Source organism: Salmo salar, chromosome ssa10 (assembly GCF_905237065.1).
Source record: "Salmo salar chromosome ssa10, Ssal_v3.1, whole genome shotgun sequence".
NCBI lineage: Eukaryota > Metazoa > Chordata > Actinopteri > Salmoniformes > Salmonidae > Salmo > Salmo salar.
Genome location: NC_059451.1, coordinates 70,853,698 through 70,873,312, shown reverse-complemented (window position 1 = coordinate 70,873,312; position 19,615 = coordinate 70,853,698). Strand labels below are relative to the sequence as shown.

Here is a 19,615-nt window from a genome sequence, read left to right as displayed (position 1 = left end):
TAACAACCATCATATCGAAGTAAACTTGGAGTCATGCGATGATACGGTGAGTGGTCCTCCCACCACGACTCGGGAAACCATGCAGTTTATTAGGCTACAGATTAAATAAATGATGATGAACTTCACAGGGCGCTGAAAGTGCAGTTATCTTGATGCTCCTTTCTAATAAATATCGAGGGCCTTATTCTGGTAACATGATGATTGACCCTTAACTGCCATTTGACAAATACAAATATTCTCGCTCTTACCCATAATAAATCTCATCATGTAGACTAGCCTACCCGCACTTTATCAGCGAGCTGTTGGCTAGAGCGCACGTTGCCCAGTGTTGCCAACTCCTCAGTAAGGAAAGTAGCTATTGGCTGTCCTAGAAGTCGCTAAATAAAGTAATCACCTAATTTGCATAATTTGCCATGTGCATGTAATTGTGATGGACGCTGTAGGAGAGAGGAATAACGTCGTGGGAGAGACAAAAAGAGAGTAAAAAACACCTTAAATATGTTTAGAACTAACTACAAATGAGCAAGCTGCAGAGAGTGGTTACACACAGCGAATAAGAACCAGATATTTGAGGCCATACTCCTCCTTCAGCACTTTATGGACCCATTGTTAATCCCCGTCATAACAGAGGCATTGTCAGTCCCTATCCCCAGGAGTTTCTCTTTTTTAAGACAACACTTCGAGGAAAGCCACAACAGCACGGGCTATAGATTTGGCATCTCCTCCCTCCAACTCGACAAGCCCCAGAAATGTTGATACAATTGTCTGCTTGGTGTACCTTACAATTGTCTACTTGGTGTACCTTATCACAACCCCCAGGTACTTAGAAACGCTTACATCCGTGGACTCATCGAGGAGGAGGCTGAAACGCTTGTCACCCACATCTGCGACCAACTTTTTCAGAAAGTATGCTGCTAGAACACCATTAATCATTTCTGTGCACTTTGTCCTTTGCATTTTGAAGTGGGTAGCAGCAGTGGAGTCTGAGAAAGCAGCTCTACATGCTTCTCCAATGTGATCACATGCCAGAATGGAACAGTGTTCAGCAATAGCTAATGCCATGATGGCCTCAGCCTTTTTTGCAGAGTACATTTTTTTAACCATAAATGGCAGCTTGTTTTGGGTGGAACTGTTATAAGGCTTTGCCTTTTTAGTATGTTTTTGAGTTGTCATGTGTTTTTTTACATTACCTTTATTTAACTAGTTAAGAACAAATTCTTATTTTCAATGACAGCCTGTCATGTTGTGGGTTCAGGGGCAGAACGACAGATTTGTACCTTGTCAGCTCGGGGATTTGAACTTGCACCTTTCGGTTACTAGTCCAATGCTCTAACCACTAGGCTACCCTGCCGCCCCACTAGGCTACCCTGCCGACTCACTAAGTTTGGCGTAGAAATAAGCCTCACAATACAGGCAGTATGCCCGTGTATCATCTCCAATAAACGGCTTCAACCAGCCTTTGAATTCAGGGTTTGACACTCACTCCTTTCTGTATTTTTGAGTGTACAGTTTAGACTGAGACATGATGAGCTAGCCAGCTAGATGTTTAGTTTATGTTACAGAGAGGCACACACACAGTGGACAAGGTGAGTAAGTGACTGCGGCTGTGTGAGTCAAATGCAGTGATTTATTTTTGTGCAGTGATTTAATTTAGACAAAGAACATTTTACATTTACAACCAGCCCTGAATGTAAGCCAGGGTGGGATCAGCCAGCGGCGGCTTCCCGCATGCGCGATTCATTTGTAGTCTGGACACGGAGGGGTGAACATCTCCTGCTCTGACTGCAGCTGGGAGGGACTGCTGAGCGAGGACTGGGCCGCCTGTGAGTGCTTTGGGACGGGGGTGGGGCCCACGGAAGCACCCGCTGCTCGTTGAGAAGAGTAAGAACAATATATGCTTTCACGTCAGAGTCTCCAAAAGTCTCCAGTAACACCAGAAAAAGTCGCTAGATTTGTCACTAGTCGATTTTTTGAAAATGTGTCGCTAGAGGGGTCTGAATACTCGCTAAATATAGCCACAAAGTTGCTAAGTTGGCAACACTGGCCAAGACCAAAGTAGGCACATTTGCTATTTAATGCAACAGTTTTTGTGGCAAAACTACGGTAGAGTTGAAAAAGCAATGGAAAAACATTTAACTTTAGATTTTTATTCGGTACATGAAAAATGTTGTGTGCAGTATGTCATCACGCACTGAACGGAAAATGCGCATCTTTTCTTTTTGCAGATTTTAGAATATTTGCATTAAAATCTGTCGCCAATTGGATGGAAACCTAGCTATTAATTAAGTGGGCAAGAATAATTATATTGTTTTGAAAATTGTGAATTCACTCAATTCACCTTCACTCTTTGTGTGTGAAACATTCAATTAGCTTAAATCTAATACATTATCTAAAATTTGATTATTTGTGATTTTCATAGTTTTATCACAGGTTGCACTCTGTCTCACTAGGGTTGCAAACATGGCCAGCAAAATCCATGGAATATAAAAAAAAGTATAAATCAGAAACTTGGCATGCCTAGCTGGTTGGGGTTCTCTGACACAGACAGACTGTGTACCCATTGAACCCACTCAAGGCCATCCTGCCATGGAATAGCAATACAGTGAAAAAGCCTTCAACACAGTGACTTAACTGTGAGCACCATCTGCTGGTGTAAATGTTTCAGTACACTTTATCGAAGGTTATCTATTGTCGATAACATTGACTTTTGGGCTTATGTCAACAATTGCAGGTTAGTATGTCACTGCAAGTATGTTAACGTATATTATATTGAGGGTATAATAAGGGGTATTGAGGGTTTGTGTATTGAGTATTTCACAATTGCTTTTGCAGGGGTGCTTTCATGTAATGGAGGCTAGTTTGTTTGCCATACTCATCATCCACTAAAGCCTAAAGAAGACCAAAATATGTCATATGTGAAAAAAGTTTATTACAAGACAATTTTTATGCCAATTGTTTATCTCAATAGACAGTTGAGTATTTTAGACCATGATGTCATGGTTAAAAAAACGTGGAGCTTGCTTGCAAATGAACTCCGGGATCACAGTTATGGCAATCATTTCACCGTGAATACATCATGGCAATCTGATCTTGCAATAACAGCCTCTGTTCTATTCCACCAAAAGAGAGTAAGTGGAACTCCTGTTTGGTAAGCCTACCTTAAATGGTGATGTATTATCGGTAAATAAAATAAAAAGTGCTTAAATAAGCCTTCCTTAAATGGTGGTGTATTATCTGTCAGTCAAAATAAAGTTGCTTAAAAACTCATACCTTTTACATCTACATTTTAGTCATTTTAGCAGACGCTCTTATCGAGAGCGACTTACAGTAGTGAATACATTTCATTTCATGCATTTTTTTTTTTTTTGCACTGGCCCCCCGTGGGAATCGAACCCACAACCCTGGCGTTGCACACAACATGCTGGCATTGCAAACACCATGCTCTACCAACTGAGCCACAGGGAAGGCTTTTACTACCTCCATCAAAAGCGAGCTGACCCATTTAACGCAAGAGCAATTGGAATGATTTCTCACCAATTCGTGGTTGTAATTAACACTGACTATTTCTGAGTGAAAATCTTTCAAAAGATGTAGAAGGAAAAACATGAAGATGTTTAAACAAAGGTGTGAATGTGTAATAAAACATGCTTAATTTCTAGCTTAGTCACTATATACAGTAGGCCAGTCACTAGACTACATGGCTCCCCAGAGACATATAAAGGCTACACTTCTAGTACACTTCACTGTATTTTTTTTTTTACAATTTTGATCATATAAAATTTTTGCCACTAATCGGTAGCCACAGTCAGGTAAACCTACATACAGTGCCTTCTGAAAGTATTCAGACCCCTTGACTTTTCCCACATTTTGCTAGGTTACAGCCATATTCTAAAATTGATTAAATTGTTTTTTCCCCTCATCAATCTACACACAATACGCCATAATGACAAAGCAAAAACATAAACAAAAAAAAACTGAAATATTACATTCACCTAAGTATTCAGACCCTTTACAAAGGACTTTGTTGAAGCACCTTTGGCAGCGATTACAGCCTCAAATCTTATTGGGAATGACGCTACAAGCTTGGCACACCTGTATTTGGGGAGTTTCTCCCATTCTTCTCTGCAGATCCTATCAAGCTCTGTCAGGATGGATGGGGAGCGTCGCTGCACAACTATTTTCAGGTCTCTCCAGAGATGTTAGATCGGGCTCAAGTCCGGGCTCTGGCTGGGCCATTCAAGGACATTCAGACACTTGTCCCGAAGCCACTCCTGCGTTGTCTTGGCTGTGTGCTTAGGGTCGTTGTCCTGTTGGAAGGTGAACCTTCGCCCCAGTCTGAGGTCCTAAGCCCTATGGAGCAGGTTTTCATTAAGGATCTCTCTGTATTTTGCTCCGTTCATCTTTCCCTCATTCCTGACTAGTCTCCCAGTCCCTGCCGCTGAAAAACATCCCCACAGCATGATGCTGCCACCACCATGCTTCACTTTAAGGATGGTGCCAGGTTTCCTCCAGATGTGACGCTTGGCATTCAGGCCAAAGAGTTCAATCTTGATTTCACCAGACCAGACAATCTTGTTTCTCATGGTCTGAGAGTCTTTAGGTGTCTTTTGGCAAACTCCAAATGGGCTGTCATGTGCCTTTTACTGATGAGTGGCTTCTGTCTGGCCACTCTACCATAAAGGCCTGATTGGTGAAGTGCTGCAGAGATGGTTGTCCTTCTGAAAGGATCTCCCGTCCCCACAGAGAAACTCTGGAGCTTTGTGAGAGTGACCATCGGGTCCTTGGTCACCTCCCTGACCACCTCCCTCACTCCAGAGAATGCGATTCCACTGCTCCAGAGTCCAATGGCGGCGAGCTTTACACCACTCCAGCCAATGCTTGGCATTTCACATGGTGATGTTAGGCTTGTGTGCGGCTGTTCGGCCATGGAAACCCATTTCATGAAGCTCCCGATGAATAGTTATTGTGCTGACATTGCTTCCAGAGGCAGTTTGGAACGCGATAGTGAGTGTTGCAACCGAGGACAGACAGACGATTTTTATGTGCTACGCGCCTCAGCACTCAACTGTCCCGTTCTGTGAGTTAGTGTGGCCTACCACTTTGCGGCTGAGCCGTTGTTGCTCCTAGACGTTTCCACTTCACAATAACAGCACTTACAGTTGACCGGGGCAGCTCTAGCAGGGCAGAAATTTCACGAACTGCCTTGTTGGAAAGGTGGCATCCTATGACAGTGCCAAATTGAAAGTCAGTGAGCTCTACTGGCAATGTTTGTCTATGGAGATTGCATGGCCGTGTGCTCGATTTTTATACACCTGTCAGCAAAGGGTGTGGCTGAAATAGCCAGATCCACTACTTTGAAGGGGTGTCCACATACTTCTGTATATATAGTGAACTTGGTGCGTAAAGTGTCGCCAAACCATTTTAAAAATTATTCATAAATACTTTCCTAACCCTAAAAAATATACAAGATCAGAGTATTTCTAAATATACCAATTTGTCACACCCTGAACTGTTTCACCCGTCTTCGTGCTTGTATCCGCACCCCTCCAGGTGTCACCCATCTTCCTCATTATCCCCAGTGTATTTATACCTGTGTTCTCTGTTTGTCTGTTGCCAGTTCATCTTGTCTTGTAAGGTCTTACCTTACCAGCGTGTTTTCCCGTCTCCCTGCTTTCTCAAGTTCTGTTTCCTAGTTTCCCCGGTTTTGACCATTCTGCCTGACCTGACCCCGAGCCTGCCTGCCGTTCTGTACCTGCCTGACTCTGGCTCGTTTACGAACCTCTGCCTGTCCTGACCCCAAGCCTGCCTGCTGTTCTGTACCTTATTGACTCTGCCCTGGATTACAGACCTCTGACTGTCTTTGACCTATCTTTTGCCTGCCCCCCTGTTCGGGTCAATAAACATCTGTGACTCTAGCTGTCTGCATCTGGGTCTTATCCTGAGTTCTGATACCAATTAGTGCTGAAAAGGAGAATAATATGTGTGTATTTACGCCTACGTGGCTTTATTTCATTGATCCCTAATATTCTGAACTGTTCTCTCCATATATTCCAGGGAGTCTGTCGAGAAAATGCTAATTAAAAGGTACACCAAATTTAAAGGGATGATGGCATTAGATAAATTTACTGAAAACGCTTTTGAATGAACTTCACGAGAATCTGTTGGTTGGAGGGTTTTCAGCGGTTGAATTCAATTTATTCAGGGCACGCATGGGAACCAGGCCTGCAAAGCCTGTTATGCACCTACATAAGATAAGTCTGAACATCAACTTCTGAGAAGTGTGTAGGAAAGGCGTAAATCTGAATCGGGCCCATAGTATATAACACTGTCTCCAAAGGATATTGTAAAATTAATTTAAAAAATGTATTCAATGAAATATCAGGTGCATGATAGAAAAAAATTATCACAACATTAAATATGTTTACAGGGATAGTTCACCCAAATTACAAAATTATATATTGGTTTCCTTACCCTATAAGCAGTCTATTGACAAGGTATGACAGCAATCCATGCTTTGGTTAAAAGGCGCTGCATGGTCAATCCGACGTCCGCATTGGCCGTGCAGCATTTACGGGGATACGGCCTCTGCAGAAGGCAGGGCATTCATACTTCTTGCTCTTCACTGTTGTAAAGGAAGTTGTCAAGGAAGTAAGTTTGTGTTTATACAGGACCTCCCGCCCCCACCTCCCATCAACCAATCATGTCAATGTGGTGCTATACAGAGCCCTATGCATTGTTACAAAATTTGGGCGGTGCATGGTGATGCAGCACGTAACTCAATTTGGCCTCTGCATGCCTCCGGAGGATCCGCAATTGCGTCACACCATCCATACGGCCCCTCTGACCACATTTTTGGATCAAGCATAAATTGTCTCTTAGTTTCCCTGGCATGGTTAACCACATACAGTGAGGGAAAAAAGTATTTGATCCCCTGCTGATTTTGTACGTTTGCCCACTGACAAAGAAATGATCAGTCTCTAATTTTAATCGTTGGTTTATTTGAACAGTGAGAGACAGAATAATAACAAAAAAACGCATGTCAAAAATGTTATAAATTGATTTGCATTTTAATGAGGGAAATAAGTATATGACCCCCTCTCAATCAGAAAGATTTCTGGCTCCCAGGTGTCTTTTATACAGGTAACGAGCTGAGATTAGGAGCACACTCTTAAAGGGAGTGCTCCTAATCTCAGCTTGTTACCTGTATAAAAGACCAGATCTTGGGTGAGAAACTAAGAGACAATTTATGTGACGCAATTGCGGATCCTCCGGAGGCATGCAGAGGCCAAATTGAGTTACGTGTCCACAGAAGCAATCAATCAATCAGATTCCAAACTCTCCACCATGGCCAAGAACAAAGAGCTCTCCAAGGATGTCAGGGACAAGATTGTAGACCTACACAAGGCTGGAATGGGCTACAAGACCATCGCCAAGCAGCTTGGTGAGAAGGTGACAACAGTTGGTGCGATTATTTGCAAATGGAAGAAACACAAAAGAACTGTCAATCATCCCTCAGCCTGGGGCTCCATGCAAGCTCTCACCTCGTGGAGTTGCAATGATCATGAGAACGGTGAGGAATCAGCCCAGAACTACACGGGAGCATCTTGCCAATGATCTCAAGGCAGCTGGGACCATAGTCACCAAGAAAACAATTGGTAACACACTACGCCGTGAAGGACTGAAATCCTGCAGCGCCCACAAGGTCCCCCTGCTCAAGAAAGCACATATACATGCCCGTCTGAAGTTTGCCAATGAACATCTGAATGATTCAGAGGACAACTGGGTGAAAGTGTTGTGGTCAGATGAGACCAAAATGGAGCTCTTTGGCATCAACTCAACCTGCCGTGTTTGGAGGAGGAGGAATGCTGCCTATGACCCCAAGAACACCATCCCCACCGTCAAACATGGAGGTGGAAACATTATGCTTTGGGGGTGTTTTTCTGCTAAGGGGACAGGACAACTTCACTGCATCAAAGAGACGATGGACGGGGCCATGTACCGTCAGATCTTGGGTGAGAACCACCTTCCCTCAGCCAGGGCATTGAAAATGGGTCGTGGATGGGTATTCCAGCATGACAATGACCCAAAACACACGGCCAAGGCAACAAAGGAGTGGCTCAAGAAGAAGCACATTAAGGTCCTGGAGTGGCCTACCCAGTCTCCAGACCTTAATCCCATAGAAAATCTGTGGAGGGAGCTGAAGGTTCGAGTTGCCAAACGTCAGCCTCAAAACCTTAATGACTTGGAGAAGATCTGCAAAGAGGAGTGGGACAAAATCCCTCCTGAGATGTGTGCAAACCTGGTGGCCAACTACAAAAAACGTCTGACCTCTGTGATTGCCAACAAGGGTTTTGCCACCAAGTACTAAGTCATGTTTTGCAGAGGGGTCAAATACTTATTTCCCTCATTAAAATGCAAATCAATTTATAACATTTTTGACATGCGTTTTTCTGGATATTTTTGTTGTTATTCTGTCTCTCACTGTTCAAATAAACCGGCCCAAGCTCCCAACTGCCAGGCCACCAACCATCCAAGATCCCCCCACAGTTCCCTGTGATCGGGTCTTTGTCACAGGCTACAAATGAAGACAGACACATTGGTGACGCAACTGTGATCATCCTTATCCAATTCTGAGGTGCATATTGAAGATTTTGGAAGAACTGTCCACATGTACTTTTCGTCAGCCAACAAAATGAGTAGGCCTAATGAACAGCAAAGGCAGTAGCCTATGTCAATCTACTATCCCCCATAGTACAAAAGTTAACCTATGCTATTCTGTGTGAGGAATAAATATTCCAAACATAGTCTGGGATGTGATAGATTCCAAATTAATACAACCACTACCATCAAAAAAACGTTTTCTAGCAATGTGGCTGACACAACAGATCAGAACATTTAGCTTAAAATGTTGATAAACTATTAGGCTATTTCTTCACATTATAAGCGCAGCAATGCGCACACGGCAGTAGGCTATAAGCGCGAATGTTCAAAAATACTATCAATTAGCGGTAAAAAACACCATTCTCAAAAGTAAACTCCAATACAAATATGCATGTAATGCTTTCATTATAAAGGTGCATTTTTATGGTATGCATGCCAGTTAAGCTTTCCACCTGTTGTAAAACTGATTAATGTGCTTCATTTTAAGAAGTTGTTTGGCCACTTTAGTTGTGATACAAACCTTATCAGGCCTATGGGCTTGGCTACATGAGGTGTGTGACTATTATTTGAAGAAGTCGCAAAAAAAAGGCATGCGCTGTTTCTTGCCTTACTGCACACAAGCTGGGCATCATTCACACGTGATAATATATAATTCACAAGTGATAGGCTAATATTGCCACCCATCAGACTATTCTTGATTTCATCTTTTGTCTTTACATATATAAATAATATATGTGTGAAATTTGTTTGGATTTAGAATGGACCAGGGGCAGGGTAAAAAATACATGTCATCTACGCACTTAAATAGTGAATTAAGTACGCTTTTTCCATGGTTCATTATCATGCCAGCCAGGTAGACTATACTCCTGTTGTAAAGAGAAGCAATGTGCTTAATATTAGGAAAGTTGAGAAATAAATATAGTAGGCCTAGCCTATAGAAAGCTGATGGAATCCTCCTATTTTTAATAGAGAACATCACTCTGTTTTCTCACGCAATTACATAGCCTATAGAAATGTTGCGCAACATGAGCTCATGGATTGTCATGAATTAGATTTTCGAATTCATTTGCATTGATGACAGAGTGATTAGAGGGACAATAGAGTGCTGAGTACTAGGCAGTTAGCAAGTTTGGTAGGCTACTAATGATCATCAGCAGCCTCAGAGCTATGAGAAGCCTAATTACCGTGACTAAATGGTCACGTGGAATTTGACTGCCGTCACAACTCGTGACCGCCGGTGTGGCGGTAATACGGTCACCGTAACAGTACAACACATACTGACGTTTTAGCATTTGTGGCACAAATACCATTCAAGTCATGGGACTGATGTTAGCAATTTTCACACATCATCTTCAAATCATCTATAAGTGATTTTGTTGAGCTTCACAATCAATTTTAAATACTTTTGGACATAATGTGCAAAAAATGCTAATATTGGTCCTATAACCTGTTAGGGCTAGGGGGCAGTATTGACACGGCTGGATAAAAAACATAACCGATTTAATCTGGTTACCACTCCTACCCAGTAACTACAATATGCATATACTTATTACATATGGATAGAAAACACCCTAAATTTTCAAAAACTGTTTGAATGGTGTCTGTGAGTATAACAGAACTCAAATGGCAGGTCAAAACCTGAGAGATTCCTTTACAGGAAGTGGCCTGTCTGACCATTTCTTGAACTTCTTTTCCATCTCTATCATTTACTAAGGATCTCTGCTCTAACGTGACACTTCCCACGTCGTCCATAGGCGCTCAGAGCCCGGGAAAAAACAGAATGTCGTCATTCCTGCCCCAGGCTGAAACACATTATCGCCTTTCTCAAGTGGCCGATCAAGGGACACTGGGTTTATGCGCGTGACCCCGACCGCACCCGCCTTTGGGATTTTTTCCTCTGTTTGCCGAAAAGGAGATTCCCTGTCGGAATATTATCGCTTTTCTACGAGAAAAATGTCGTAAAAATTGATTTTAAACAGCGGTTGACATGCTTCGAAGTACGGTAATGGAATATTTAGAATTTTATTGTCACGAATTGCGCCATGCGCGCGACACTTCTTTACTATTTCGGATAGTGTCTGGAACGCACGAACAAAACGCCGCTATTCGGATATAACGATGGATTATTTTGGACCAAACCAACATTTGTTATTGAAGTAGCAGTCCTGGGTGTGCATTCTGACGAAGACAACAAAAGGTAATCAAACTTTTATAATAGTAAATATGATTATGGTGAGTGCTAAACTTGCCGGGTGTCTAAATAGTGAGCACGTGATGCCTGGGCTATGTACTTAGAATATTGCAAAATGTGCTTTCACCAAAAAGCTATTTTAAAATCGGACATATCGAGTGCATAGAGGAGGTCTGTATCTATAATTCTTAAAATAATTGTTATGCTTTTTGTGAACGTTTATCGTGAGTAATTTAGTAAAATGTTAGCGAATTCCCCGGAAGTTTGCGGGGGGTATGCTAGTTCTGAACATCACATGCTAATGTAAAAAGCTGGTTTTTGATATAAATATGAACTTGATTGAACAAAACATGCATGTATTGTATAACATAATGTCCTAGGGTTGTCATCTGATGAAGATCATCAAAGGTGAGTGCTCCATTTAGCTGTCTTCTGGGTTTTGGTGACATTATATGCTGGCTTGAAAAATGGGTGTCTGATTATTTCTGGCTTGGTACTCTGCTGACATAATCTAATGTTTTGCTTTCGTTGTAAAGCCTTTTTGAAATCGGACAGTGTGGTTAGATTAACGAGAGTCTTGTCTTTAAATAGCTGTAAAATAGTCATATGTTTGAGAAATTGAAGTAATAGGATTTTTAACGTTTTGAAAATCGCGCCACAGGCTGCCAGTGGCAAGCGTCCCACCTAGCCCATAGAGGTTAATTTGAATGGGACTTTTTTGTCACAAATGCTAAAACGTTAGCATATGGAAACGGTGCCATGAAAACTAAACCAAAAAATGAATTGCTGTCATATCTTGTCCATAGACTGCTTAAAGGGTAAGGAAACCAGTGTGTCATTTTGTAATTTGGGTGAACTATCCCTTTAAGTATAAAAATGGGATTACCCGATAAATGTATGAAAGATGACACATTTTGGCAAAAAGACCAGATGTGGCTTAATGACCTTTTATAACACCCTCTATGTAGTACTATAACTTTGCTTATGAATGATTAGTTAACCATTATGTAGTGATTGTGGAGACTATGAAGCCTTTATAATTTGTTGTTATGCCTGTTTTAAAGGTGTGACCGATGAAACAAACACCTACAAAGCACAGATGCAAAAGTTAGACCTTTGTGAGGTTATCTTCTCTTACATGAAAAATTGTTTGTGGTCCTTCCAATGCAACCATGCATGCACATATCAAATAACACAAGCCGTTGTGACATCAATGTTTCCTCTTTTATGAAGAAAGCATCAATGTGAAAGTGACAGCTGAAGCAAAGGCAGCTGGGATGACCTGTCCTGACCTGCATATTTTACACTAGCTTTCTCACTGGAGCCATAGATCGGCCCACTTGCCGTGTCATAAAAAAAAAAACAGTATTTGGAAGGACATTTAGGCTATAAAGTATTACTTATACAGTGATCTTGGCACCCTGAACCAAACAGTGACACAAGAGACTTATACAGTATAAGTGTCTACCCTGACTTGGGCATATCAATAGTGTTACCAGTGCTCCTTTTCTCCAATGCATTTTATTGCATTGCACTTAGAGCAGGTTGGGGTTGAAGCCTGCAGCAATCAATGAACTGCAGAGAAGAGCAGAAGTGACAGGTAGGCAGACTGCCCTTTCCTCTGCCCTGCAATCTTCAACCATAGATCCAGGATCCAAGAGAATACACTAGACACACACACTAAGCTACAAACTGGTTTCAATAGCAAGTTCAATAGCAGCATCAGCATCTCCCCCTACTCCTTCATCAATCTCAAATAACATGAATACAACAATACTGATAAATAATACAGTACAATTTAATAGCACTGTCTAGACCTGCAATGATTAGACTCAACATAGCATTGTGTAGGGTCAAACATCAGATTCAGATAGCACAGTAAATCAACTGAATTATTTAAATGGCAAACTTTATATCTCAGATATACATTTTTTGTTAATCAAATAACATGTTATTAGTGTAATATAGCGGTGAATGTCGGTTGATAGCAGCCTATGAATTGTCTTAGTTTGCCTTCGCTTTCTTAACCTTTTGCCAAGTGGCCAAAAGTGGAAATTATATTCAACACAGTTCCCTAATTGCCCTTCAAGAGTAGGCTATACAGACAAGGCCACTTGAAACGACCTTTCTGGTGAGCATTCTGTGAACACAAGCCACTTCGCCCTACACACACACCGTCCTCTTCAGCACCACGGAGCTGTCCGGTCGGCCGTTCTGCAAATATATAGAAAACGAACGCTCCTTACCTAGACTATTATGAAGATTATTATGCCTAGTTTCATCTGTAGTATCAATTTCCAGCAACAATCTTTCGCACATTTTAACCTCCTATCGTGTTTGGTTGACTAGGCACTGTAAACTGATTTCTAATGGGACAGCGTTTTGGACGAATAGGCTATGCTACACACGAGTGTTCAGTCCCATTCGCGTTCAAGTCAGATTAAGAATTTAAAATGTTGCCTATAGCCTAGATAGAATACTGAACAATTACGCTATGTGATAGCAATCTGTCAATAAATAAACCCACTCTAACAGAATATGCATATTGCTACTGCGGCCTAGTCCCATTTAAATTGGCCCAACACCAAATCACTGTAAGATTCAGAGCTTCAACCCTGATGGCCTTGTCGTGGTAGCAGCATACGGCAGTTTTCCCGAGCAAATAATCTAGGACTCTAGAAAATACAAAACTATGACTGTTCAAACACATATTTTTCAATCGAAGTAGGCTATGTTGGCGACATTTTTATTCTAACGTCCACAAGCCTATAAAGCCCGTTCAAGCGCCGCTTCCTCTCCATCTTGACAGGCAGGAAATTGCATCCACCTCGCACCTCCCCCATAAACTGCCCATGATATTTCAATATGACAACATTAAACATAACCGCGACAAACGCAAGCGGCGACGGGTTTTTGCACCTACCTTTTGTAGTCGGAGGAGAAAATCCCTCCGCTGGCCGGGTCGTGGCCATATTCGGGCTCCCCGACATTCGAGGAGCCCCCTTTTTCATCATTGAAAGCGGAGCTAGCAGACATTTCAGCAGCTTCTTTGGAACACAATGATGGAGATTTAGTGCGGCGGTCAGGGCACCTCTTAAAGGCACACTACCCGCTATCTCCCCTCTATTCTCTGTGACACACCGTCACCAAGTAGACTAGGTTGTCCCCAACATTGGAGCTACGTAAGCCTACAGTCGACAACATAAGATCTGGGGACTCAATTATAACAAGTTGCGTAGATTTCTGTGTGCACCATTTCTGAAAAGTCTGTACACAAATATTGAGATTTATAAACTTGCCATATATACATGTTTCTGTTATAAATCAGACCTGTCGTAAAACTGTGCACATGAACGAGCATTAAAACGCCGTTTGGAAAACGCCCAACATTTACCTTTTATGGTGACAATAACGCCATTTATTTGCTGTAAAATTTGAAACTATTTGAATTAGGCCATGGCAGTTTCTATAATATATATATATATATATATATAGTGGCAGACCAGGGGGTTTGGTCAAGACGTTTACACAGATCAGACACGGACAGAGTAGGATTAGCTCGGTTTCAAGGGTGTTTATTTAAATAATAAATCAAAAGAAAAGGATAGGTCTCCCCCATGAGACCCTCTCCAGGATACCGTCTTCTGGGCTCCGGGTCTTGCTGTATCCTGTCGGGCACAAAAACTGAACTCCCTCCTTTTAGCTCGGGCACCGTCTCCAACTATACGGAATTCACCTTTCTTCCCCAAGTCCCTCCCCTTGTGTGCTGCCCTTCTGGCGGCAGCTTTATGGGACTCGTACAGCTGGTGAGCAATCAGCCCCAATTAGTCCTGGCCGGAGAGCCCGTCGAGACCTGGCACGTCCAGCAGAGGGAGCCATCGCCTCGTGATGTAGACTCCGTCTGCCATCAGGCCTCGACGAGTCTCCCCCTGGTGGCTGACCTGCTGTACGCCACAATATAGTACCAGTCAAAGTTCGGACACATCTACTCATTCCAGGGTTTTTCTTTATTTATACTATTTTCTACATTGTAGAATAATAGTGAAGACATCAAAACTATGAAATAACACATATGGAATCATGTAGTAACCAAAAAAGTGTTAAAATATTTGTGATTCTTCAAAGTAGCCACCCTTTGCCTAAATGACAGCTTGCACACTCTTGGCATTCTCTCAACCAACTTCATGAGCAATGAGTTCCCACATATGCTGAGCACTTGTTGGTTGTTTTTCCTTCACTTTGCGGTCAAACTCATCCCAAACCATCTCAATTGGGTTGAGGTCGGGGGATTATGGTGCAGCACTCCATCACTCTCCTGCTTGGTCAAATAGCCCTTACACAGCCTGGAGGTGTGTTGGGTCATTGCCTGGTTGAAAAACAAATGATAGTCCCACTAAATGCAAACCAGATGGAATGGTGTATCGCTGCAGAATGCTGTGGTAGCCATGACGGTTAAGTGTGCCTTGAATTCTAAATAAATCACCGACAGTGTCACCAGGAAAGCACTCCCCACACCATCACACATCCTCCTCCATGCTTCATGGTAGGAACCACACATGCAGAGATCATCAGTTCACTTTGGAACCAAAAATCTCACATTTGAACAGATCAGACCAAAGGACAGATTTCCACCACTCTAATGTCCATTGCTCATGTTTCTTGGCCCAAGAAACTCTCTTCTTCTTATTTGTGTCCTTTAGTAGTGGTTTCTTTGCAGCAACTTGACCACGAAGTCCTAATTCATGCAGTCTCCTCTGAACAGTTGATGTTGAGATGTGTCTGTTACTTGAACTCTATGAAGCATTTATTTGGTCTGTAATTTCTGAGGCTGGTAACTCTAATGAACTTATCCTCTGCAGCAGAGGTAACTCTCTTCCTTTCCTGTAGTGGTCCTCATGAGAGCCAGTTTCGTCATAGAGCTTGATGGTTTTTGTGACTGCACTTGAAGAAACTTTAAAAGTTCTTGACATTTTCTGAATTGACTGACCTTCATATCTTAAAGTAATGATGGACTGTCGTTTCTATTTGCTTATTTGAGCTCTTCTTGCCATAATATGGACTTGGTATTTTACCAAATAGGGTTATCTACTGTATAGCACCCCTACATTGTTCCAACTCAACTGATTGGCTCAAACGCATTAAGAAGGAAAGAAATTCTACAAAATAGCTTTTAGTAAGGCACACCTGTTAATTGAAATGCCTTCCAGGTGACTACCTCATGGAGCTGGTTGAGAGAATGCCAAGAATGTGCAGTGTTGTCATCAAGACAAAGGGTGGCTACTTTGAAGAATCTCAAATATAAACTATTTTTTGAGCGCTGCCCGAACAAGGAGAGGTGTGTCCAAACTTTTGACTGGTATTGTATATACATATACAAACTCAGCAACAACAAAAAAACGTCCTCTCACTGTCAACTGCGTTTATTTTCAGCAAACTTAACATGTGTAAATATTTGTATGAACATAAGATTCCACAACTGAGACATAAAATGAACAAGTTCCACAGACATGTTGTCAAAGGCGTCAAAGTGAGTAGACCAAGGTGCAGCGTGGAATATGTTCATCTTGAGTTTAATGAAGAAAGAATGAACACTACAAATAAACAAAAATGACAGCAGACAGTTCCGTCAGGTACTTACGACTAAACGGAAAATAACTACCCACAAAAAACAAAGGAAAAACTGGCTGCCTAAGTATGGCTTCCAATCAGAGACAACGATAGACACCTGCCTCTGATTGGAAACCATACCCGGCCAAAACATAGAAAACAAAACATAGAATGCCCACCCACATACCACACCCTGGCCTAGCTAAACAGAGAAAACACAGCTCTCCTAGGTCAGAGCGTGACACATGTGACTAACAGAAATTGAATAATGTGTCCATGAACAAAGGGGGGATCAAAATCAAAAGTAACAGCTGCTTTAAGTACTGCAGTGCATCTCCTCCTCATGGACTGCATCAGATTTGCCAGTTCTTGCGGTGAGATGTTACCCCACTCTTCCACCAAGGCACCTGCAAGTTCCTGCGACATTTCTGGGGGGAATGGCCCAAGCCCTCACCCTCCGATCCAACAGGTCCCAGACGTGCTCAATGGGATTGAGATCTAGGCTCTTCGCTGCCATGGCAGAACACTGGCATCCCTGTCTTGCAGGAAATCATGCACAGAACGAGCAGTATGGCTGGTGGCATTGTCATGCTGGAGGGTCATGTCAGGATGAGCCTGCAGGAAGGGTACCACATGAGGGAGAAGGATGTATTCCCTGTAACGCACAGCATTGAGATTGCCTGCAATGACAACAAGCTCAGTCTGATGATGCTGTGACACACTGTCCCAGACCATGACGGACCCTCCACCTCCAAATCGATCCTGCTCCAGAGTACAGGCCTCGGTGTAATGCTTCGACGATAAACGCAAATCCAACTATCACCCCTGGTGAGACAAAACCGCGACTCGTCAGTGAAGAGCACTTTTTGCCAGTCCTGTCTGGTCCAGCGACGGTGGGTTTGTGCCCATAGGTGACGTTGTTGCCGGTGATGTTTGGTGAGGACCTGCCTTACAATAGGCCTACAAGCCCTCAGTCCAGCCTCTCTCAGCCAATTGCGCACAGTCTGAGCAGTGATGGAGGGATTGTGCGTTCCTGGTGTAACTCGGGTAGTTGTTGTTGCCATCCTGTACCTGTCCCGCAGGTGTGATGTTCGGATGTACCGATCCTGTGCAGGTGTTGTTACACGTGGTCTGCCACTGAGAGGACAATCAGCTGTCCGTCCTGTCTCCCTGTAGCACTGTCTTAGGCGTCTCACAGTACGGACATTGCAATTTATTGCCCTGGTCACATCTGCAGTCCTCATGCCTCCTTGCAGCATGCCTAAGGCACGTTCACGCAGATGAGCAGGGACCCTGGGCATCTTTCTTTTGGTGTTTTTCAGAGTCAGTAGAAAGGCCTCTTTAGTGTCTTAAGTTTTCATAACTCTGACCTTAATTGCCTACCGTCTGTAAGCTGTTAGTGTGTCTTAACGACCGTTCCACAGGTGCATGTTCATTAATTGTTTATGGTTCATTGAACAAGCTTTTCCAAGATGGCGTAGCAGTGGGATGTCTGTTTTGATTGTCTTGTCCCGTCCCTTATATATATATAGTTTTTCTTCGTATATATTTCATATATATTTTTTATGTTTTCCATCTACGGACTGAACATACTCTCCTGCAACCCGCCTCACCCAATGTGGTATGGATCTACTATTTTTTATACTTTAAAACCGGAACCCCCTTCAGGAGCTAGCCAGCTAACAAGCTACTAGCTAGTAGTCAGTTAGCCACTGCTAGCGGTCATCACCGTTAACTCGGACATCTGCCAGCCTGCACAGCGCGATATCAACCCAGAGCATATCGGACTGCTTTTCTCTACCACATCTCCGGATTCCTACCGCAAGCTCTGAACCTTTACTCTGGATCATTGCAGCTAACAAGCTGCTATCCGAGTGGCTACTCCTGGCTAACGTCTCTGTCCCGAAGCAAGCACCAGTTAGCCTGGAGCTAGCTTCGAACTAGGCCCATCTCCCGGCTAGCTGAAGAGATCCATCAAGCAATTCCTGGGCTTCAATTACCTCTTTTGCCAATTGGTCTGGACTCTTTGCTGCCGACACGGAGCCCCGCCGTTCCATCACGACTGGTCTATCGACGTAACCGTCCGAGGGGGTTTCTGTCCCGAAGCAAGCACCAGTTAGCCTGGAGTTAGCATGGAGCTAGGCCCATCTCCCAGCTAGCCAAAGAAATTCATCAGATAATTCCTGGGCTTCAATACCTCTTTTGCCAATTGGCCTGGACCCTTTGCTGCCAACACAGAGCCCCGCCGATCCATCACGACTGGTCTGCCGACGTATCCGTCCGAGGGGGTTTCAACAGGCTGTCCCATTGCGACGTCCCCCTGAGGCCCATCTGCTAGCCTACTGCTAGCCCCGGCCTGCTAGCTGTCTGAATCGTCATGCCTCCAGCTTGCCTAGCTACTCACTGGACCCTATGATCACTCGGCTACACATGCCTCTCCCTATTGTCAATATGCCTTGTCTATTGCTGTTTTGGTTATTCATTTTTGTCTTATTTCACAGTAGAGCCTCCAGCCCTGCTCAATAAGCCTTAGCTAGCCCTTATGTTCCACCCCCACACATGCGGTGACCGCACCTGGCTAAATTGGTGCCTCTAGAGACAAAACCTCTCTCATCGTCACTCAATACCTAGGCTTACCTCCACTGTACTCACATCCTACCATACCCTTGTCTGTACATTATGCCGTGAATCTATTCTTCCACACCCAGAAACCTGCACCTTTTACTCTCTGTTCCGAATGCACTAGACGACCAGTTCTTTTAGCCTTTAGCCGTACTCTTATCCTACTCCTCTGTTCCTCTGGTGATATAGAGGTTAATCCAGGCCCTGCAGCCCCCAGCATCACTCCCATTCCCCAGGCGCTCTCATTTGTTGACTTCTGTAACCGTAAAAGCATTGGTTTCATGCATGTTAACATTAGAAGCCTCCTCCCTAAGTTTGTTTTATTCACTGCTTTAGCACACTCCGCCAACACGGGTGTCCTAGCCATGTCTGAATCCTGTTTTAGGAAGGCCACCAAAAATCCTGAAATTTCCAACCCTAACTATAACATTTTCCGACAAGATAGAACTGCCAAAGGGGGCGGGGTTGCAATCAACTGCAGAGATAGCCTGCAGAGTTCTGTCATTCTATCCAGGTCTGTGCCCAAACAATTCG

At 43.3% G+C, this 19,615-nt stretch overlaps 1 protein-coding gene across 5 annotated transcripts in view; it reads right to left on the bottom strand.

Annotated features, from left to right (window-relative positions):
- The window catches only part of ap3b2 (adaptor related protein complex 3 subunit beta 2), a 107,248-nt gene extending 93,270 nt beyond the window's left edge, over positions 1-13,978 (bottom strand). For all 5 annotated transcript variants that reach the window (XM_014124029.2, XM_014124031.2, XM_014124028.2 and 2 more), the window contains exon 1: positions 13,776-13,978. In XM_014124029.2, coding sequence (XP_013979504.1) covers positions 13,776-13,888 — 113 coding nt within the window. In that variant the 5' untranslated portion in view covers positions 13,889-13,978. The remainder of the gene's footprint in view (positions 1-13,775) is intronic.
- Positions 13,979-19,615: the final 5,637 nt, after the last annotated feature.